The sequence below is a fragment of the Vigna unguiculata genome, chromosome 6, assembly GCF_037176805.1.
Source record: "Vigna unguiculata cultivar grain cowpea cultivar isolate G323 ecotype 2 chromosome 6, ASM3717680v1, whole genome shotgun sequence".
Lineage (NCBI taxonomy): Eukaryota > Viridiplantae > Streptophyta > Magnoliopsida > Fabales > Fabaceae > Vigna > Vigna unguiculata.
This window is the reverse complement of record NC_140797.1, coordinates 46,350,969-46,375,828: the sequence shown is the minus strand read 5'-3', so window position 1 is coordinate 46,375,828 and position 24,860 is coordinate 46,350,969. Positions and strand designations below refer to the sequence as shown.

The 24,860-nt window shown below is 28.4% G+C and overlaps 3 protein-coding genes across 4 annotated transcripts; all 3 read left to right on the top strand.

Moving 5' to 3' along the window:
* The first annotated feature begins 4,877 nt into the window (after positions 1 to 4,877).
* Positions 4,878 to 11,419, top strand: LOC114187171 (GDSL esterase/lipase At1g28570-like). The gene is made up of 5 exons (XM_028075332.2): positions 4,878 to 5,214; positions 7,987 to 8,211; positions 9,323 to 9,471; positions 10,609 to 10,882; positions 11,098 to 11,419. Exons 1-5 carry the CDS (start codon positions 4,944 to 4,946, stop codon positions 11,346 to 11,348), a joined length of 1,170 nt encoding a protein of 389 aa, XP_027931133.2. The 5' UTR covers positions 4,878 to 4,943; the 3' UTR covers positions 11,349 to 11,419.
* A 414-nt stretch (positions 11,420 to 11,833) lies between these two features.
* On the top strand, positions 11,834 to 14,072 carry LOC114189237 (GDSL esterase/lipase At1g28600-like). Of its 2 annotated transcripts, none has more exons than XM_028077957.2 (5): positions 11,834 to 12,155; positions 12,247 to 12,480; positions 12,947 to 13,095; positions 13,190 to 13,463; positions 13,649 to 14,072. In XM_028077957.2, exons 1-5 carry the CDS (start codon positions 11,909 to 11,911, stop codon positions 13,894 to 13,896), a joined length of 1,152 nt encoding a protein of 383 aa, XP_027933758.2. In that variant the 5' UTR covers positions 11,834 to 11,908; the 3' UTR covers positions 13,897 to 14,072. The 2 variants fall into 2 exon arrangements, with proteins under 2 accessions (XP_027933758.2, XP_027933757.2); XM_028077956.2 differs by having other exon boundaries at positions 12,247 to 12,486.
* A 6,322-nt stretch (positions 14,073 to 20,394) lies between these two features.
* On the top strand, positions 20,395 to 22,487 carry LOC114187642 (GDSL esterase/lipase At5g45910-like). The gene is made up of 5 exons (XM_028075938.2): positions 20,395 to 20,671; positions 20,761 to 20,982; positions 21,086 to 21,231; positions 21,362 to 21,635; positions 21,858 to 22,487. The coding sequence occupies exons 1-5, from the start codon at positions 20,422 to 20,424 to the stop codon at positions 22,088 to 22,090; spliced, it is 1,125 nt and encodes a 374-aa protein (XP_027931739.2). The 5' UTR covers positions 20,395 to 20,421; the 3' UTR covers positions 22,091 to 22,487.
* The last annotated feature ends 2,373 nt before the right edge of the window (positions 22,488 to 24,860 follow it).

The following is a 24,860-nucleotide window of genomic DNA, read 5'->3' as shown; positions in this document are numbered from 1 at the left end:
AAATTTTTGGTTTATTGATTTATAGAGTGGTGGTTCCAATAATGTGGTCTGTAACTTTTTCAAATGGTAGTGTTGATGAAAAGGATGTCATCATCATGACACAAATGAGGCAAATTAATGATTTAGAGAAATCTGAGGCTGCAATTAGTAATAGGGTTCACTTATGTTGTTATTGTATTATTCGTACTGTTATTGTGTGTAATCTTTTAAAGTCCAATCTGTTTTTTACTATTGTTAAATAAAGAAATGAATTAGTTTGATTATGTTGACATTAGTCCCAACATGTTCAAAATGACATCTTAATCTGAACACATTGAAGTAAGTGATATTGATCTAAGTTTGGAAAAAATTAAATTGATATAAGTCTGGAAGAAGTTAAATTCATAACATTAATTCATCCTCATCAAAATTCAAAATGCACTACATTAATGTTTGGCAAAAGTGAAACTGAATGAAGTTTAAGGAAAGTCAAAATGCAATACATCAATAATGAATTCTACATCAGAAATTCTAAAAAAATAATTAAGACGTTTGTAGCTGCTATCATGGCCTCCTCCTAATCTGTAATTTCATCCTAAACTGCTGAGATGGTTCTTCTGGTGTTGGTAGTGGTGTTGCTTGACTCTCTACTTCATTCCTTGGTGGTTAAGTTGTTTGAGTTCCAACAGTTGGTGCATTCTCATAAGTTTGGGCATCTGGTGCAGTATCAGTAGGTAATTTAGAAACCATGCAGAACATCACAACAATCGAAAGACAAATAAACCCCAAAATAGAATTACGAAAACCATAACTCACAAGCAAACACAACCCAGAAAATCCTAAACTCATTTACCTCGTTGATGATGATTAACTGGAAAATTGAAATGAAGAGCGCAACTGCAACCCAATGATGAAATGACAAGTATTAGCTGCTTCCTCTGCAAATCCGAGCTCAAGAAAGACGAAGATGAAGAAATTTTCCTAATAACAAAATTTACCCTAAATTAAAAAAATGAATGTTGATTAGCCACCTGTACAATACACGTAACACACCCTAATACAACCGTGCCACCTGTACAATGCTCCGTTAATGATTTAAACGGCGTTACAAAAAAAAAAACCAAATAAAACATGAATTGCGAAAATGATGACCATTTTAAACATTCTGTCAAAATGAGGACCATCAGCAACAAACACTACGAAAATGAGGACCAAAAAGGTATTTAAGCCAAATTTAAAATAATATATTTATAAGTTTATAAGTATGTGTTTGTTTCCGAAGATAAATTTGAGAGACAATAAATACATGAATTTGAAGAAATGAAGAGAAGAAAGTGACGTTGTGTGTTTACAAGAATAGTAAGAGAAAAATGAAACAATTTGAAAATAAAATTTACAAGTGTTTGTGTATAATTGATGGATGTGATACATATAAATAAAAGTGTTATATTACTATATAAACCTTATTATGATTAAAATTAATATAAAATTAAATGAGATTATCGTTATTATTATTACTAGCGTACACACAGGCGCGATAGCGCTATTGTGTATACGTATTTTTTAAATATACGATAATAATGTAATGTTATTAAGTTAATATATAAAATAAATTTATATTTATTAAAAATGAAGTGAAATGAATAGAAATTTAATTGTTGATGAATAAAAAAAAATAAAATAAAATATTTTATAGAAAATAGGTAAAAATAACCATTAATTTTAAAAAATAATAAATAATTATATTATAAATGATAGAATCGGTATTATGAAATGTGGACACAAAAGAGAGAATCCTCTTTATTATTGTTTATTGTTATAGATAATGATTATTAATACTATTATTACTATTATTAATTTTAATATTATTTTGTTAAATTATGTATGGTTTAATAATATTATTATTATTTAATTATTTTTTATGTTGTTTTAATTTCAAAATTAACATTAGTACTTTTATGTTATTATTATTATGATTATTAATAATAATTTTATTAGTTATTAACAAAATTTATATTATTATTATTAGTTATTAAAAATAATTATTATTTTTGTGATTATTAGTAATATTAATATATGAAAAATAATTAAATTTTATGTATATACTAATTTAATTTATAATTTGTAAATATTAAAAAAATTTAATATATTTTACAATTTAAATATGTAAAAGAGATTATAATAACAAAGAGACCATTAATTAAAAGTTAAAGATAGATCGATAAAATAGTATGTGATTATGGGACTTTCTCTAAAAATCTTCTTTACCATAAGAAGATGAGTTTTAGCTTCTCTTCGAAATCCATGCTCACATATCTCTGTAAATCTCATTAAATAAATCAAAGATATCTTTTCCTTGAATAGTATATAGCCAAAAACAAACAGACTCTTAAACACATTAAAAATAAATATGTGACAATATTTAAGCTTACAATTCAGCAATATATAATAATATTTTTTTAAAAATAATAATTTTATCCCGTAAAAAATCTTTAATACTCTTACTTTTTAAAATAAAATATAAAATAATATTTAAATTTGAAAAAAAAAGTCATTCATTGATTTAAATCAGTTTTTAGCCAATTTTTAAGATATTTTTATTAGGTATAAATTTGTTGAACCAGTACAATTGGAAATTAAATTTGTGATTTTAATGAACCCGAGACACTATATTGGTTTACCCTCTTTGTTTTGAAATGGTGATCCGGCTTTTACAGCGTAAGTTTGTTTTTGAAAAATGATAATGTTTATTTTGATTATTAATTCTTACGCTTTCTTGTTTTTAAATAGTTATAAAAAATTATAAAAGTTATTTTACTGTTTCAGAAATTCTTACTTGTACTTTTTGTGAATCAGGAAAAAGAAAAAAAAATGGTAACATTTTAAAAATATTTCTCGAAACAAAATAAAAAGAAAACATTGTGTTAAAGTAGACAAGTTTTTCATATTCTTTTACAATTTAGTTAACGGTGAAAATAAAACAAGAATCACACAACTATTTAAAATTTTCAAGTAAACATTGGAATGAAGAAATTAAACTTTGACTGGTACACATCAGTAAATAAAAATATAATTTGTTAGAAGTTTTTGCCTTATTGAATAGTCCTTTATCGTTAATAATGGAGGTTATACAATTGAATTTAAGTGAAGAAGTGGTGTGGGGAATAAACTATGGACTAGGAGGGGATGAGAAGGTTACCCTAGACTGTGAAAGACTGACCCTACCCTAATAGCTACGCTACGGAGCAACACGCGAAGGAGGAAGAGATACTGAGGCGAAATCCTATCAGCGCCATTTAATTAAAAATTAAAAAAATTAAAAAAATTAAAAGAAATAGGTCTAGTCATTGGCCCAAACTATATGCCTTAATGGGGTTATTGATGGAGAATGATCACTTACTACAAATTTTTGTTTAATTTTGTAATTTATTTGCTTTCGGAAGTAGTTTGGTGAAAGACTTGGAGCAAAACAATTGTAGCGCCCACTGTCCCACACAAAAGATTCCCCGTTCCTCTTTTACCATACTTTTTGCAGTCAAACAATGAAAAATTATTCTCATTTTTTTTTACTTTATTTTATGTCTCACACTAAATTAATTAATATCTCACACTAAATTATATCAAAAAATAAAAAATAAGAATCGTAATATTATTTTTCATCAAACAACTTTATTTAAATTTGACAGTTGAATGCATTCAATCTCAGTAATGAAAAATAAGTTCAATTATATTTATTTTTTCAGATTTTATTTCTGTAGGTGTTCTTCTGATCAAGAACTACTACTCTTGCTTCAGAATGCATTAGAACATAACACCCCTCTTTTACTTACCCTTCAGAATTGCAGTTTTCTCACAAATGCACTTCACTTTACCTTGTTTCACTCCATAAATTAATTTCATAAAATTAAAGTTTATCTTGGCAATAAATTCTACATCTTAATGAATTATTTTTATCACCTGCCACACACAAAACCACGTGGTTTTGCATCAAACAGTTGACCCAAGTGATTCGATTTTAGATCTGGAAGTTTTTTTTTTTTTTTAATCTAAACACGCATTCCATGGGACAAATTAAAATCTTAAACTATACAATTTTTGGGTATTCTTTTACTGTTTAACCGAGAAAAAAAAAACCTAAAGAAACACATTCCTTCTAGCAACAAAACACGACTTCCTTTGCAGCAAGAGAACAAAACACAGAAAAATTATTGAAATGACGTTTACTTTTTCATTTTTATTTTTCATGTTAAATTTTATGTTATAAAGAATTGTTGACTTAAAAACAATCAAATGGATAAAGACAATATTAACGGAACATGAATTTAATTTAAATAAGTTAATGAATCTTCTTTTTTATATATGCTGTTCAACTTTTATATATATATATATATATATATACCCAATATAAGATTTGAAGTTACACTTCTATTTCTAACAAGTTCACCATCAAGGTTCTCAAATTATTATTAATTTAATTTTATAAATCATGAAACTAACCTCATATCATTACTTAAAACATCATATTCGTTAGTTTTGTTTCAAAGCATAACTTTTTTTTTAATTATCGTAGTTTATAAGCAACGTCGCATCAACTGCTTTATAGGCAAATTTTATTAATATGATAAATTTTGATAAGTAACACCGTTTAAATTAAAGAATGGCCTAAGTGTTTTTCATATATTTTACTATTACATTTTTATAAGTACTGGAAATGACCTATGCGTTGAGTACATATTTTACTGTCACATTTATCTGAACGTAAATATATAATAAAGAGGTCGTATATTTTTTTATAAAACAACGTCATTTCCAAATAGTCATAAACTATAGACTTTGGTATTCATGAAACTGGGTTTTAACAAAAAAAATATATTAAGTTGAAGATGAGGTGTGGACCTACTTCAATCGCATCCTGATTTTGGTGAGAGAAACAGTGACTAAGTTATATAAATACATGTTTGGGAATGAGTGGGGAAGATAAAATTCCAATGAAGAAAATAACAGTGGTAGCATTTGTGGTGATAAGTTGTTTTTGTTTAGCGTCTTCAAAATCAGAATTATGCTCTTACTCTTCCATCTTCAGCTTCGGTGATTCCCTCGCCGACACCGGCAACCTCTATCTCAGCTCCGAACCACCGCTTTCCAACCACTGTTTCTTCCCTCCTTACGGTGAAACCTTCTTTCACCATGTCACAGGACGCTGCTCTGATGGTCGTCTCATCATCGATTTCATCGGTAAAACTTATCTTTTTCCATCGCCTATCATCTTCATAATTCCTTTCAAATTATACACGGAGAACAGAAATTAAATAAAAAGTGGTAAAACATTTTCTTGTAACTTGAAACTAGTTTATACACAATTTTTTTTTTTAAAGTAAACAGGTTTTATCAATTAATTTGAAAAACATTTATTTAATTTATTTCTTTTAAAAAAAAAATTTGTTTAAAGAGTTATGTTACGTAGGAAATTTGAAAATCTAAAATTATTATAATCTCACAAGTCACTTTTGTACAAAGTTCAAAAATGGATTAGAACCCGTAAGTCAATCTGACTTGTCAAGAGTTTGGGTTGGGTTGAATTTTTTTTACAAATTTCAATATGAATTAATTTTTTATCCGGCTCACCTAGAATCCGATTTATTCGGATTGAATCCATGATGAGTCGAGTTGGTAAGCAACCCATAAATATAGGATCATACAAGTATTTTTATTATATTGAGCTTTACATTTAGGTCGGGCTTAAATTATTTTTTTTAGTCAACAAATTGATAATTTATATTTTTGTAATTTTAGTTTGTATTTTGAGTTTAAAATCTTTTTTATTGTATTACGATTCTATTAAAGTTTTTTTAAGATTTTAATCATAATTATAATTTAGTTTTTTTAGATGAAAAAAAAAATTATATATATATTTTTTTTAATTAAGTAAGTCAGTGAGTCAATTTGTTTGACCCACTAACCTATGGTGGATCGGACAGATTTTTTGACTTGTTAATAAGTGAACCAAATTGAATTACCTTTCTAAATAATCAATATAGATCATATTGATTGGATTAGCTTACCCATTTTAACGATTTTATTTATTTTATGGGAGAGTATATAATCGAAATGTTTGAAACTGAACAAACCAAACCGTTTGTTGAAAAGTTTGGATTATTTGAATATAACACGTTGAAAAAGCTGTTAGAGATTGAAAAACATTTTTTGCCTACTTCGGGTTGAAGATTAATTTTTTAGGAGTTTAATGGATATTTTTATCGATGTAAAAAGATTTACACGGTCAATTAATTTGTACTTGTTAAAGATATGTTTGAATGAAAACGTAAAAGTTATGTAATACCTTTTTTAAACCAATAATAGTTGAAAGAAAAAAAAAACAGTTTATCCTAAGTTCTTTTCACGGTTTATCCTTTAAGTTTATACGAAGAACTAATGTTAACAAACTATAAAAGGTATTTATGTCGATCATATTTACGTTTATCCACTTTTTTATATAAAGAAATCTTTAATTTCTGATAAGCAAGCAATATTTTGTTCGTTCCATACAATTGAAGATATGGAAGAATAATGTATGAAAACAATTTAATTGTTGAATGATACATACAGTTTATATTCCTATTTCTATTTCAAAATATTCAAAATCAATATTTAAAGTTAATTGAAATTTATAAAATTATTATGTAACAAAATGAAATTTAAACTATTTTATATTTTATAATTTAGAGCTAAACACTTCAAATGAACAAAACTTTAAAATCATCCAATAAAATTATATTTTAATTTAATTTAAGATGATATTTATATTATACATTATATTAATTATATTGGTTTATCCAATAATATATTTCTTCGTATAATAATAAAACGATAGTATAAATCTAATTAATCTTATTATAATAATTATTAAAATTTAAGTATAAATCTAAGTTTCATATTAGATAGAAAAGAGAAAGTAAAACACCATATAAAGATAAAGATCTAAAAATCCATTATCTTAATGTTTTAGGTTGAGAATTATATCAGTCTCTTATATGGTCAGACTCCTATCTTATTGGTATTGTATCTTAATGATGATAATAGATATTAATAAATGATAATCTTATTATAATAATTATTAAAAAATTTTAAGTGTGAGTCTAAGTCTTATATAAATAAATAAAAAATGAAAGAAAAAAATCCAAAAATTTATTATATGAATTAATTTTTTTGTAAAAAATAATATCAATGTCTCGTATGGTCACATATGTCATTGGTATAGTATTTTAGTGATGATAATAGATATTAATATCATATCATAAGAGTGAATTTGAAAAGTAAAACATATGAAAGTGACTTTATTTATTATGGTGGTGCGAGAGTCATCGGAGTAGGAATGAAGTAATGAACAATTATTAATATAACTTGGTAATAGTTAGGACCTAATAAAAAATTCAATATCTGTCTTGGCAATGCCGACATAGTCCATCTGTATAAATTTAATGTCTCCTTCCTTGATATATGTGCTATGTGCCTGGTTGGTAGCCAGGCTTTTCATAGCTAACCACCTTATTTTTTTTATACATAAATATTAGGGTTAAATATGTTTTTAATTTTTGAAATTTCAGCAAAATTTAAAATTAGTTTTTCATCAAATTTTTTGACCAATTTAATTATTCATCTTTCAAAATGCGTGAATTTTAATCTTTTTAACCAAATTTTGTTAAGTTTATCTGACATTTCAAGCGCATTTCATGATAGTATTTAAATTATTTACACTGTTTGACATATTTTTTCTTCAATGTTAACTTAAATACTATCATAAAATGTGCTTGAAACGTCAGATAAACTTAATAAAATTTGGTTAAAAGGACTAAATTCACGCATTTTAAAAGATGAAAGACTAAATTGGTATAAAGTTTTAATGAGGGACTAATTCCAAAATTCACTGAAAATTAGGGACAAAAACATATTTCACCCTAAATATTATTACAAAAATCCAAATAATTGTAATGTTATGAGTTTGGATAGGTGAGTCTCTAGGGATTCCACCGCTGAAACCGTATCTGGGAAAGAAGAATGATGAATGGAACTGGAAAGACGGAGGAGCCAATTTTGCAGTTGCAGGAGCCACGGCGCTGGAGTCAACCTTCTTTGAAGATAGGGGCATTCCTGTCAAAACCAATTATTCTTTGTCAGTTCAATTCACTTGGTTTAAGGATTTGCTTTCTACTCTTTGCAATTCTTCTCCCCAAAGTAAGTTTCTCTATTATTATGAGTTCGACACGTTTTAACATTAAACTAAACTTATTAAATATTTGTGAAATAAAGTGTAGGGCTTGTTTAATTAGGACCAAGACTCCACATTTTCATTCATCTTAGTAATACAAAAGTAATAATAAAGATGATTTTGTACAGTGAAAAGCAACAATGTTTAAAATCAGTTAGATATGTATAAGTCATTAGTAATAAAAATATTCACAGCAGCTATTTGATGAAAAGTCACTCAATGAGAGCTTTCATACTTTTCATACTGATCTATTAGAAATTTGTTCAATATATAGAGTACAATATCTTATGATATAAAGAGAGAAGTAAAACCTAATATGTTATCATAATATAAAATACAAAATATTTGATATTAATAAGAAATAATAAATATATTATATCTCCATCAATAGAATTAAGATCAGAATATGGGATATGATATTTCTAACACCCCCTCTCAAGATGGACATGAAGTTTATGGAGGTCTAACTTCAAAGTAGCAGTTTTGAAAATGAATCAGATGAAGAGAATCTTGAGGACTTGAGAATGTTGACGAGAAATTGGAGAAAGTCAACGAGAACCTAAAGAAAGTCGACGATAATATAGAGAAAGTCCTTACGAGAACTTAGAGAAAGTCACCAGAATATGAAGAAAGTTGACAAGAAGAACATGGAGAAAGTCAACAAGAACTTGAAGAAAGTCAACAATAACTTGGAGGAAGTCATGAAAACATGAGAAGAACTTGGAGAAAGTTAAAGAGAACCTGAAGAAAGTGAACGAAAATTTGGAGAAAATCGACAAGAACTTGCAGCGACTAGATCTGATACCATGGGATGAAGTAAGATTTGCCATGACAGAAAATCAATAAGAAAGTAAAAATAAGAGCCCTCGTAAACAACTAAAACTCCTCTCCACAGTGTGGATTTTAACAAGTTAATTGGTTATAAAGAATGTATAATAAGGTGTTGATAATATTTTTCATAATTTTATATATTTTTATATTCTACATGCATGTGGAGGATTTGTTTTATGCCCCGAAAATCCAAGATAATAATTCATTTTGATATTATTGATTTTTAATTAAGGTTTAATTTTGCAGGTTGTCTTGAGGAGGTTAAGAACTCATTATTTCTTGTGGGTGAAATAGGTGGAAACGATCTTAATCATGCTTTATATATAGGAAAGAGCATAATAGAAGTTAAAACGTATGTGCCTCATGTCATCAATGCAATATCATCAATAACCAAAGTAAGATTCTAATTTTCTTTAACCAAACTAATTTCAATTTTCCAATAACATTGCACATGAGTTTATCTCAAATTACCTTAATTGTTTAAAATATTTCACATCATATTCACATTAATATTCTAAAAATTTTGGTCCCGAAATTATTCTCAAAAAAAGTTGTTTTGCTTTACTACTTCTACGATTTGTTATCAAATTAGTGGTTAAAAAAAAAAAATCTCTATCATTAATTTGTTCCTTCATTTTCTACTACAAGAAAATATTATATCTTTGATGAAATTTTACGGGTTAAATATGTTTTTGGTCCCTCAAGTTTGAGCGAAATTTGGGTTTAGTCCCTCATCAAAACTTTTGACCAATTTAGTTCTTCATATTCCAAAATGCGTGAATTTAGTCCTTTTAACCAAATTTTGTTAAGTTTATCTAACATTTCAAGCGCATTTCATAATAGTATTTAAATTATTTATACTGTTTGACACATTTTTGCTTCAATGTTAACTTAAATACTATCATGAAATGCGCTCGAAACGTCAGATAAACTTAACAAAATTTGGTTAAAAGGACTAAATTCACGCATTTTGAAAGATGAAGGACTAAATTGGTCAAAAATTTTGATGAGGGACTAATTCCAAATTTCGTTGAAACTTGAGGGACCAAAAACATATTTAACCCAAATTTTAGTGATGAAAAAAAAAATCTCAATAGAGCAATATTTACCAACAGAAAGAATTTATTGGTAAAATAGAATTTTATTAATGAATTTTACCAACAATTTTTAAGATTTTAATAACCGACAAATATTGTTGTGAGTGATAAATTAGTAGACGAAATCCGTCAAGAATGCAATAATTTTATTGTCAATAGATATCTTTTTTCGTAAAGTTTGTTGGTAAATAGAAGCCAAAATTCTTGTAGGGGTCAATTAATACAATGGTAGATTTTATTTGTATTGAAAAATTATGGAATGCATCAATCAAATGGTGTAAAATTATGCAATTTATTTAAATTGATGATTTCTTTTTTAGAAACGGTGATAAATATGTAACTCCAAGGAATCAACTAAAGATTTTTATTGTTTTTGTTTTATAATTTCTAACTATTATTTTCTATTTTAGGTTTTAATTATTTTTTCCTTTACAGGAGTTGATTGGTCTGGGGGCTCACACGCTCATGGTTCCTGGAAATTTACCTATTGGATGTGGTGCAATATATTTAACAATTTATGAAACTAAAGATGAGAAGCAATATGACAAATTTGGGTGTTTGAAGTGGTTAAACGAGTTTTCTAAATATTACAACCATAATCTCCAAATTGAATTAAATAAGCTTCGAGCTCTTTACCCGCACCTTAATATTATCTATGTTGATTATTACAATGCTGCAATGACTTTATATCGTCGTCCTGCAAAATTTGGTAATTCATTCTTCCTAGTCAAGATGACCCTTCATGCATTTATACTTCATCAAAGCATATTTATCTTTATTTGATATACTTTGGTAACATATTGATGGAAGGTTTGAACAAACAAAAGTTGTTAGATTATATTTTCACAATGTATCTTCATACTTCATCAAAACAAATGACTTTATAACTGTAAAACTGTAACTTATACTTTGATTCGTATGCAGGATTTATTGATTTTAAAGCCTGTTGTGGAAAGGGAGGTTCATACAATTTCAATGCATCAATAATATGTGGCCATCCAAGTCTGAATGTCTGTGATGATCCTTCCAAGTATATTGCATGGGATGGAGTTCATTTAACTGAAGCTGCATATAAATTAATTGCTCAAGCTTTTATAGAAGGACCATATTCTCAACCTCAATTTAGTTCGCTGTGTTTGCCTAATGCAAATTTTGGTTATACACGCATCATCTAAGCATATGCTTATGGTTTATATGATATCAAAAGTTTTATTTGTTCAATAAAAAGATTGATCATATCGTCTAATTGATCTCCATGCTATTTTATTTATTTCACATTCATATTATTAACATCTCTAAGGATTTATGATATTACTATTAACACATTTGAGTTACTCTTAATATTATTAAATGAGTATTTCTATTAATAAATACATTCAATCTATACAACAATAAATAAAATATTCATGTCGAAATATTACCTGAACATTAGGTTAAATAGGAGGGAATGAAGAAAAGATGGAGTACATTGAACGTTCTAACTTTGAGGTACATTTGCTGATTAGAACAATATTTAAATATTTTCCTTAATTCCACACAAAAAATAAACAAGTTATTATTAAAATCTAAAACATTATGGTTACTTTTTTGTAACCAGCATTGGTATATAAATCAGTAACAGTTAGAATGGATAATGAGTGAGAAATAGCTTAACACGTTTTACACACATGGCAATTAGGCGTGATATTATTATTGGAAAGTGGAGAGCAGATAACGCGATGATCAGGATTCAGGCATGAGCATGGGTTGGTCTCTCCGACGTGTGGTGGTGCTGCTACCACTGCTACTTTTTCTTCCTACAAATGTCACTGCTTGCTACTCCTCACTCTTCAGCTTTGGAGATTCTCTCGCTGATACCGGTAACTTGAATTTTATTTCCTCTCCCCAGAGCCCCAATTGCTTGCTCCCTCCCTACGGACAAACCCACTTTCATCGCCCCACTGGACGATGTTCCGATGGACGCCTTATCCTCGATTTCCTCGGTACTCAACAAATTCCACCATACCCACTTTCTTTTCCTATCAATTTCTCCCTTTAAAATTCACTCTTTCTTTCTTTCTTTTTCTTGTGCAGCTCACTCTCTGGGTCTTCCGTATTTGGAACCGTATCTGGGTTTCAAGAATGGAGCGCTCAAACCGGCAAATACTGAGCAGGGAATGAACTTTGCGGTGGCCGGAGCCTCGGCCTTGGACCGAGGTTTCTTTGAAGAAAAGGGGTTCGCTGTTGAGGCCACCGCAAACTTTTCTCTGAGGGTTCAGTTAGACTGGTTCAAGGAATTCCTGCCTTCGCTCTGCGCTTCTTCTTCCAGTGAAGTTACTTTTTCTTTCCTTTTGTTGCACTAGTAAGCTAATCCCTTACAATTTACTAGTTTTGAAAACGAAATTTAATTATTTTTTCGCATAATTTTGTTCCGGTATAAGGGTGAGAACTTAAACGGAAGACAAAAAAGTATAGATAATCATCTTGACTCAAAGTAGTGTCGTTAATATAGTAACTTTGTTATTTGAATGTATAAAGTTCGATACTTTTTAATTAGTTACTTTTACATGTATTGAAAATTTGTTAATGTCATAATTAAGATTTTTCATGTCCCTGTGTATTTTTAATGGAGTGCTTTTCCATAATAACTACTTAAAGATCATCTAATCAAGTGTGGTAGTGTATAGTAACTATTCAACACAGAAGGATAAAGAGTTCACTAAATGAAGCTTAAAAGCAAGGATTCCTACTCTCCTAGTTATTTCCAATGGCATATGGGATTTCATTATTGCAGGCTGCAAAAAAGTTATTGGCAACTCCTTATTTATTGTGGGAGAGATTGGAGGCAATGATTATGGCTATCCTTTGTCTCAAACAACCGCATTTGGAGATCTTGTGCCTTATATACCCCAAGTAGTATCTGTGATCACCTCAGTGATCAGGGTAAGAATTTGATTCAATTGTTTAGTAGCCATTCCGATATCTTTTCGATTTGTAACTAATGAATCCATAGTCTATGGTTTATTAATTCATGCAGGAGTTGATTGATTTAGGGGCTGTAACATTTATGGTTCCTGGAATGTTACCACTTGGATGCAATTCTGCATATTTAACAACATTTGCAACCACAGATGAAGAGGAGTATGATCAAGTTGGGTGTCTGAAGTGGTTAAACACGTTTTATGAATACCACAATGAGCTGCTCCAGGTTGAACTAAATCAGCTTCGAGGGCTATATCCTCATACCAGTATTATTTATGCAGATTATTTCAACGCTGCATTGCGGCTCTACAATTCTCCAGAACAATTTGGTATATATCCATACTCATAGCTTTGTCATGTCAACATTTGTGGCTTGCAAGTAAATTGTAATCTTGATTAGAGAGCATTATAAGAAAAACTTAACCAAAATGTATTAAAGTCTTGTTAGGATATTTTTGATGATTCTTGCTCTGAAAGAGTGATACTGAGATATGGTTTAACGTTATTATTACAGGGTTTGGTGGAAATGTTCTGAAAGTTTGTTGTGGAGTTGATGGCCCTTACAATTACAATGACAGTTCCAAGTGTGGGGACGCAGGGGTGGTTGCTTGTGATGATCCTTCACAATATGTTAGCTGGGATGGTTATCATATGACCGAGTCTGCATATAGATGGATTGCCATAGGTTTATTAGAGGGATCCTACACCAATCCTAAATTTAATGTCTCTTGCTTCACACATGAAACCATCAGAGATATTTAATAATTATCTACGAAAAACGTGGATCGCTATGTGGAAGAGAACGTGGTAGCACCACTGATAAAGACCCTTCTCTTACCAGCTCCACCATGTTTTATTCATGTCTAAAGAAGATAGTATATGATTGCATGTCGTCTAGCTAAAATTTTTATTACCATTTACTTTTATTTATTTATTAATTTATTCTTTTCGAGTTTAGTTTTAAATTTATTTATGCCTTATATTTCACGCTAATAATAATGTATAAATGTGATATAAATAAAAATGTTTTAGTTTTTACATAAATTTTGCCTTGAATCAATAATATCCATTAATGTTTTTCTCCGTTACAGGCTATTCAATCAAAGTGCAATTACATTTGAACAATTGAATTAATCATAGTAAGTGGACTAACACAAAACAGCGGAATGGTTGTTGTTACATGGTTTCCTGGATTCGTGTTGTTTTTCTTTTTTTTTAAATCATCTAAATACTTTTTAAAGATAAATTGTAACAAGACCAATCAAACCTTTAACTCAGAATATTTCCTTTAATGGTATCAAAATATACACCTTATCTATTTTTTATCACATGCCGTTTAATTCTTTAAACGTAATGGATATTTCTTTAAACGTAATGGATATTTTATAAAATTTTAAAATATGGTTTTCACCTTATTGAATGAGATTTTGTTTAATTTTACTTTCTATTTATTTAATCTATAACATTTTCATTTTTTTTACATTGCTTATAAAGTTTTATAATTTATATTAAATTTAAGACATATTTTAACCTGAAAATAAAATCCATATGCTAATATCTCGTGCCATCTGTCTCCCAAATCATAAATATACTTTAACCCAATACCCAAAATAGATCCCGGAATGCAACTTTAATTTATTTATGGATAATGATATTTTAATTTTTTCTATTTATTATTAACCCATTATTTTATCACTTTTATATTATTTATTTTGATATTTTTTAATATGTGATGTAATAAAAATGATGAGTTAAAATAGTAGATTATATTTGTATTGAAAATTATATTTGGAGTAAAATATGCAATTTATTTAATTGATGATTTCTTTTTTTGAAACGGTAATATAACTCCAAGGAATTAACTAAAGACTTTTATTTATTTTTGTTTTATAATTTCTAACTAATATTTTCTATTTTAGCTTTTAAAATTAATGTCTCTTGTTTCACATATGAAACCATAATAGATATTTAATAATTATCTATGAAAAACGTGGTAGCAACACTACCTCTAAGAATACAAACTAAATATGTCAAAGTGGGCCAAATTTACAGAATCGGCCCGCTAGCCTGAGAACCGGTCGTGGTTCGGCACGCCTAAATTGCTAAACTAGCAGGTCAAAGGTAGATCGGCTCGTTCTGGTCTGGTCTGTCAACCTGTTTTTTTTATATATATATTTAAAAATTAAAAATAATTAAAATAAATAATTTTTTATATTATATAAACAAATTTATATATATAAAAAAAGGATTAAATATGTTTTTGGTCCTCAAGTTTCACTAAATTTTGGAATTAGTCCCTCTTTGAAACTTTATACTAATTTAGTCCTTCATTTTTAAAAATGTGTGAATTTAGTCCTTTTAACCAAATATTGTTAAGTTTATCTAACGTTTCAACCGTATTTCATGAAAGTATTTGAATTGTTTACACCGTTTGACACATTTTCGCTTCAATGTTAACTCAAATTTCATCATAAAATAGGTTTAAAATGTCAAATAAACTTAACCAGATTAATTAACTCATTCTAATTAACACATAATTAGGTCAACTGAATAAAAACCCAACCAAGTAAGGCCCATGAACCCTAATATAAAAGGCACACTTTACAAAGTACATGATTACGTTTCCTTTGACATTGCTTCCCTAATATCTCAAATTGACTTTGGCATCAGAGTGTCTTTTGCAAACACTTTCCCTCATTTGAGTTATATATTATAGTAAAATGAAATGCAAGTACATGGATAGTTGTTAAAATAAAATGTACACGTATTGTGAAAGATGATATAGTACAAAATAAAAACAACACGAAATTGATGTTAAATTTTTTAAATAGAAACTAGTGTAAATAGAGACAAACAGAGATATATCAAAAGATATTGACACATAGAATTAGAGATATTATTTTCTTCTAATGATAATTATTAAGATTAAAAAATAATATTTAGATATAAATGTGTTTATTCTAAATTATAAAATTGACATAATAATTAATTAGTAACATGTAGTTATATGATTAAAATTCTGAATTAGACTTTTTAGTTAAATATTATCTTAAATGAAATATTTTAACTTGTCTTTTGTTGATAAAATTTATGGTATAGGAAATATTTTTTAATAATAATAATACAAATAAAAATACTAATGCTGATAATAATACCAAATAATAATAATAATAACAATGCTATTTGTAACACTAAAAAATATAGGAAAAATATATTTATAAATTGCATACATGAGACATGTATAAATGCACTCAATATGTAATTACAATCCTTTTAGTATGTTTTTTTAAAGTTAGTTTCTACATAATTTGAAATCAAAAGAAGGACTATGAGTAATATATCCATACATGCATAAAAGTACTCTTCACAAATTTATTATAAAATTATTTAAACGTACTAAAAATATTATAAAACTTTAAAATATGTTTTTCACCTTATTGAATAAGATTTTGTTTAACTTTACTTACTATTTATTTAATCTATAACATTTTCAGTTTTTTATCATTATTTAAATAAAATTTTATAATTTATATTAAATTTGAAACGAATTTAAGCCGATAATAAAATGCACTTGCAAATATCTCGTCCCATCTGTCTCCCATTTCATAAATATACTTTGACCTTTGAGTGAATGAATACCACAAATACCTGGAATGCAACTTCAACGCATTTAGTTGTCCGTACTTCCAACGGGCTGGGTGAATTCAAGTGTATTTGGATTTTTCTTTTTTTATGGGCCAACTTTTTCTTTTTTTCTCTAACCTCTTCCATCTTCTCCATTAATTTTGAATTAATCAAAACTAACTTTTAATTATCTACATTTATATGCGTTAATTAACGTAAATTATCATTAATACAGTTTTTTTTTTTTATATAAAATGACTACTCATAATAGTTTATGTTTATACCATATTGTATTTCTTTGTTATATTAATCATTAACTCAAATCTTTACTATAGGTTTATATCTATGTATGTCTACAATCCAAATTTAATGTTTGTATTCTAGCAAGAATAACATTATTTTTTTTTGTTTGATCGGAAAAAAATTAATTAAATAAAACATTTGGTATGTTCCAATTCATATACAATGTATTAAGAGTTAATACCTAAACCTTAAAATTTACATTACATCCCTGTCGATCCAAAAAACTTTACTCAATACATTTAAAAACAATTTTAATCAAACTGCCTTTAGGAGATAACTTGTTACTCACACAATTATCCTGAGATTTGCATATTCCATATGAGATTGATAGCGATTTTTGTACCCAAATAACATGGTTTGCTTTTAATTTTAGCCACATAGAACATTGTACATAAATATTATGCAGATAGCATAGTTTTGCTTTTTGGGTAAGGATTCGGTCCTCGGGAACTCAAATTCTAGCCTGCCGTGTTTTATGTATTTATTTTTACTTCCTCATTCACGATTCGGTCTCTAGTACTCGAATTCTAACATGGTTTTTTTTTTTGTTAAAAATGAATTAGATTTAGGATATTTGAATTTTTTTGAAATATAGATTAAGGTGTTATTTTTTTATTTTTGTTTTTGTAAAAAATGTTCAATTAGAGGTTAAAAAAATATTTTATTTTTAATTTCTTTGGTTAAAAAAATATATTAAAATAGACTTCTTATTACATATTAAGTTATTTTAGGTATAATTTAGAAATATATGAAAGCAACTGTAATTTTTATATTTTTGAATTGTTGAGTTTAAAACCTTTTAGAAAAATGATTTAGTATTGTGTATTAATTTATTTTAGATATTATTTGGAAAAATATAAAAGTAAATGTAATTAAATTTTTTATTGAATTTCTCGAGTTAAGAATTAAATAAAAATAAATTTAGCGTTGTGTATTAAATTATTTTAGGTGTAATTTAGAAATATAAAAGTTAATTTAATTTAAAAGTCTATTTTTTAATTTTTGGTGATTTTAACAAATTGTATATTAAAATGCTAAAAAAATAATTTGAATACTTAGTTTTTTTATATGGTAAGAATTTTTGTTGTAGTAATTTGTAATGTAGCAATGTTTTTTTTATAGCAAAAACAAATATTTATGATTATTAGTTAATGTCCAACAATGAGTTTAGTGTGTGCAATCTGACAAAGGTATTGTGTTAAATTGAACTTTTTTTTTTAAGTACTAAACATCTGTTCTGTGGGCACTTTATCTGTACATGAATAATTTTTGTAGTCTTCGAAACTTATGTTATGGCATAGAATTCATTGTTTGCATTGTAATCTGAAATTTGCGGTAATAGAATTCCATAATTTCATAATTTCCAACTTGTCCACAATGTGTAAAAAAATTATATTGTAACTCCCCACTTATTTGCATATTGCTCCCCACATGTTTGTTACTGTTGTTGTATATTATTATTATTATTTTTATTTAAGATTGACTCCAATGAAGTATTTTGTTGTTGATAAGGACTCAATGTAATATTTTATCCATATTGTCTACATAGAACATCTTGTTTATACGTTACAACTCAACGCAACTTTTCACTTATTTCTACATGGCTCCCAACATATGAGTCAGTGATGGTGTCATATATTTTTCCGTTAAGATTGATACCAATTGACTTTATTTTTGTTCATAAAGACCCCAATTACATTTTTTTGTTCATATTGTCATTCATAATTTGCAAACTGTGAACAATGTATACAAAAACCCTAACCTAACTCCTCACTTTTTTGAATATTGGTCTCCACATTTTTATGAGTGTTGGTGTGTTTTTGTTTTTTAAAGTTAATATTTAAAGTTAATACCTACTATTTTATTTCATCATATAACAATAAATTTTACATTATTTATTTGTCTCAAAAAATAAACACTATCAATTAAATTCTTATAAAGAAATCAAAGTACAAAAATATAAATAAAAAATAAATTCCTACCTCAACTTACTTTTTTAATTTTAAATATTCAATAAACATACAAAATATTAATAATATAACACCACCTCAAACATTATACATTAATTATTTTTATTTTTTTTACCTCTATTATAATTCATAAATTTTTATTCCAAAATCACTATTATAAAAAAAAACTCAACAAATTAAAAAAAAGATTTACTTTTATATTTCTAAATTACACATAAAATAAATTAATACACAATATTATATCTTTTTAAGTCAACAAATTCAAAAAGAAAATAAAATTAGTTTTTTTTCAAAATAATACCTAAAATAACTTAATACACAAAACTAAATCTATTTAAAAAAATTAATCTCTAATTCAATCACTGAAAAAAAACGAAAAAAAAAATTAACACCTAAATTTATTTTTTAAAATAAATTTTAAAAATCCTAATTCAACTACTTAAGAAAACGAAAAAAAAAAAAGTGTAAAATTTGGTTTCCTCCTGGAAACCGAATTTCAACTAAGATTGGAAAAAGAAAAATCTACAGCCCCTCACAGAATTCGGTCCCTATTAGAGACCAGAATTCCCAACACAAAATCAAAATCAAAAGTGTGCTACCTCTGTAAATTTTGTCTACAAATTTTGTCTACAGTATGCTATATAATATTAAATACAAGCTGTGTTATTTGCATAAAAAAATCGATTGACATATATATATATATATATATATATATATGTATATATATATATATATGTATATATATATATATATATGTATATATATATATATATATATATGTATATATATTCCAAATTACATATTATAATATATAGAAGACTTACATTATAACAACTTCAAAAAAAAAATAGAAATTAATTTATATACCATACACTTTTTATTTAATTCTCTAGATTGCCTTAATAATTTTAGAAATGATCAATTCCAATAGTTTCTAAAATACTTATTTTCTTGAATTTTCTATAAATTTGCATCCCTATTTAAGGAAACTCTATATTGTGCCCCGAATATAAAATATTGGCGAAAATTCCCGACTAGGGTTAATTAGGGTTAACTAGACGTTAGCTAAAAGATGAAGGACATATATAACCAGAATCGTTTGTATGTTGAATTCTCAACGATGGCCATTAGTTGCTTTCGTCCTCTGTTGCTCACCGTCAAAATTAATCAGAATCTAATAATGTCCAACCACTTACAACTCATAACTCTTTTTTCTTGAATCTAATAGAGTTGACATAGTATATCACAGATATATCAATGAGAAAGATTAGAAAAACACATGAGAATATTTAAAGCTCAACCGCATTAGTGGCTCATATAACTTTCCCTCATAATTGTATGCTCTACTTATATTTGAGTTATTTCTCAACAACATATTCATAGAAACACTATGAAGATCCATATTTTGTTGGTCATTACTTCCTTAACCTTTGGTTTCCATGAGAAAGTTGTTTCAAGTCCAAGCACTGGCCCATATAATGCAATCTTCAATTTTGGTGATTCTTTAAGTGACACTGGCAATTTTCTTGCTTCTGGAGCCTTGTCATACCCAGTCATAGGAAAGCTTCCTTATGGTCAAACCTTCTTTAATCGTTCAACCGGCCGTTGCTCAGATGGACGACTAGTAATTGATTTCATAGGTACCTGCTATGTAAATGTGTAAATATATATAACCACCATGACTTGCTTCTTCTAATACTCACTTGTTATGATTTTTTAATTTATGCAGCTGAGGCATATAAGTTGCCATATTTACCACCCTATCTGGCATTAACCAAAGACCAAAATATCCATCCTGGAGTAAATTTTGCCGTTGCTGGAGCCACAGCACTTGATACAAAATTCTTCATTGCAGCCGGGCTTGGAAAATTTCTTTGGACAAATAATTCATTGAACATTCAGCTTGGCTGGTTTAAGAAACTTAAACCCTCCCTTTGCACCACTAAACTAGGTAACACTGAAAACCAAACAAAAACACTTGCATATGTTTTTCTTATGATGTTTCAACAATAAAACATGTATTTCATCATTGTCCCCTTGTATGTATGTCACAGATTGTGATAGGTACTTCGAACGCTCTCTCTTTCTGGTGGGGGAGATTGGTGGCAATGATTATAACTACGCTGCCATTGCCGGAAATATCACTCAACTTCAAGCAACCGTTCCTCCTGTTGTTGAAGCAATAAAAACGGCCATCAATGTATCTTATATATCAAACTAAGTGCATTTTATATCAGTCTGAACTCAATTTCTTAAGAAACGTGGTTAATAACAATGTGAGTGCATTTTATTGGATGAATTAATTTCACTTTCCTCCCTTGTTTTGATAGGAATTGATCGCTGAAGGAGCAAGGGAGCTGTTGGTGCCAGGGAATTTGCCAATTGGGTGCTCTGCGCTATACCTGACTTTATACAGAAGCGGGAACAAGGAGGACTATGATGGAAATGGATGCTTGAAATCTTTCAATGGTTTTGCAGAGTACCATAACAAGGAGCTCAAGCTAGCTCTGAAGACACTAAGGCAAAACAATCCTCATGCAAGGATACTGTATGCAGATTATTATGGCGCTGCCAAACGGTTCTTCCATGCACCAGGACACTATGGTTAGCTCTTCTGAAATAATTTTATATTATCAAACTAATCTTAAATTATGTTAGATGGCTTTCAAACTAATGATATTTGTCATCATAGATGATTTCAAAATTATTTATTATGCTGTGGTACCATTTTGAAATCACGCTCAACATTGCTGGATTTGGTTGGAGAAATTTATTTTGTAATTATTAAAAGTGACCTAAATTTGTATGAGTTGATTGAATGTGCAGGGTTTTCTAGTGGGGCGTTGAGAGCATGCTGTGGAGCAGCTGGGCCATACAACTTCAATATATCAGCAAGGTGTGGTCACATTGGTTCAAAGGTATGTGCAGATCCATCGACACATGCAAACTGGGATGGAATTCATTTGACAGAAGCATCATATAGGTACATCGCCAAAGGTCTAATTTACGGTCCATTCTCATATCCTCCCCTCAAGACCTCTCTCTACAAGATACCCTAGTCTTCATAGCACCACCAAAAAATATCTCACAATTACCTCCTAAATAATAAATGTTCACTTGTTTGTAGCATAAGTATTGTCTGAATTCCTACACAGGGCCTTTCTTCCTTATGTTAACAAAATTAATGAGTCACATTCAAAGCATGCAAGACCTGCACATTTCAATAGCAATTCTTTGTTGACTCACTGTCAACTGCACCATTGACTTCGGCTCTTCTCTATGTTTGGATGGTGAGTTTAGGGACTAAAGAAATTGTGATGACAGTTAGATTGCTTGATGCAGATCGTGTTCGGTTGTGTTAAGAATCTTGAGATTTGAGTTTGCTTGTACTCTCATAAATTTTGTTAAAATATACATGTCTGATTATTAATAGATAAATGTGACATTGTTCCAAAATTTCTGTTTAACTAAAAACGATAAAGAGTAACTTCTGTGTGGATTGAATAGTTTATATAAAGTTTCATCATGCTTTAAATATATATACACAGTTATTTAAATATCATGGTATTCGAATTTAAAATGTTAAACAAGATACATTAGCATTTAATTCAAAATAAAACAAAATAATACAATATAATGCAATGCAATGAAGTTGAGGGCGTTTCTTGATTTGATTTTTCGGAAACAGTTTGTAAAATCTTTGCCAAACTCAGTGGTCCGGTGAAAACATATCTACGGCCCAAGCCCATTTTAGTAGTATAAATTATGGGGTCTTCTCCCTGCACCTCCAACAGTTCTTCTGTACCCCCCAAATTTACCCTTATACCCTTATTTAACATATGAGTGAAAGTGGGTGAAAGTGGGTACGGACACAGTAAATTTCATTTACTGCGTCACCAACATTCCTGAACCCCCAAAACGTTACTATCACTATTTCTTCTTCTCCCATTTCTTCTCCCTCCCACTCTTCTTTCATTTAAAATTTTGCTCAGTTTCATTCTTTGTGGTCCCTGACAGCTTTAATTTTTCTGTCCTTCATTCTTTCATTGTCTCTGGTGTGGTGGTCCCTCTTCCGGTTTGTATCACTTTCATTAATTTTTTTTTAAAGGAATGTTGTTTGTTCTTGCTGTCTCAGCGTTGTGTTATTCTGGTTGAAAGTTGTGTGATTGTTGGTTGTTTGAAGGAAGGTGGTATTGTCACTAACTGCATCCTGTTATCTTCTCTCCAAGTGTGGTAGTTCCCCGTCTCTCCAGGTTAGCCTTAATACTAGCTTTTTTTTCTGTTTGTGATGTGAAACGGAATTTGTTTTCCGTTTCAGAAACTATAACACGAAATTTTTTATGAAACGGATTCTGGCATGCGTTTCAAACATTTACCAAACGGATTACGTAAGCCGTTTCATGAAAAAAAGTCAAATTGTATGGGAAACGGATTACGAATTCCGTTTCGTAAAGTTCTGAAACGGATTCTGTAATCCGTTTCAAAAAAAAAATTGCAATTTTTTTTGAAACGGATTACAGAATCCGTTTCAGAACTTTACGAAACGGAATTCGTAATCCATTTTCCATACATTTTGATTTTTTTGCTTGCACCCCCATTCATAACAAAATTACACCCCACACCATTATTTTTAAACCTTACTCTTTGTGATAAAAATATATATATATATATATATATATATATATATATATATATATGTACATGACTCATATTCGTAGCTGGTTTCTTAATTTAATAATATAGTTTCTTACAATGACACTTTGTTTTTGGTGTTTTAATTCAATAATGGCATAAGCCTAATGCGTTTCTTAAGAGTTGATAAGGATTTTCCTTTTGTTTTCACCGGACCAAAACATATCGCGAAAATTTGTTTGTATGTTTGGGGAAGGAATATTTGAAGGTAAAAGAGAATTAGAGTTTGGTGCAGGGGATGAGATATTATAATCGGGTGATCTTTGTAAGAGGAATTTGACAGCGACTTATCAGATTAATCTCATGTTCTTTTCTTTTCCAAGATCCTTTTATTGTCAGATAAATGGGGCTAAAACGGATTTCACGAAAAACCAACAAAAAAAAGCCAAAACGGATTCTAAAATCCGTTTCAGCGTCCTCATACACGGATTCCATAATCCGTTTCTGAGAAAAAAAAAACGAAACAAAATATGTATTCCGTTTCATGCGCCCTCCACGGATTCCATAATCCGTTTTTGTAAAAAAAAAAAAAAACGGAATGTGTATTCCGTTTCATCTTCACCGACACGGATTTCGCAATCCGTTAAAAAAACTCCATTTGTTTGAATTAGAATGTTTATTTATTTAGTATATGCATAGGAAATCAGTTAATGGCATTATATTTTATTAATCTTTTAACTTTTTTTAAAATATCTATTTATTCACAGCGTAAGCAAATGCGAATTTGTCTGTATTCTCTTCATCTACTTTTTGAAAACCGAAACGAATCAACTAAACATAATTTTGGGTTTTTCACGAAAGAAATGATCACGTTTGTTTAACAACCATATTTTTATCGTATTCACAACTGCTCCTAACTAGATAGATAACTGTTCAAAACATTCTAATATTAAACTTAAGTGTCACTGACTCCTCTTAAATTCATAATTTTTCTATTAATTTAATAGAATATATATAATTTTGATAAATACAAAAACACATGTCAATAAGCTAATAATTAAATGTTTAATTATATATTGCTTAAAAATGTTGTTCTAAGAATTAACTAAATGAATATTGAATTTTAAAATCTCTATTACGAAGAAACCAATTAGCATGTTTCACAAAATAAAAAATATATTTTTCACAGATAATTTA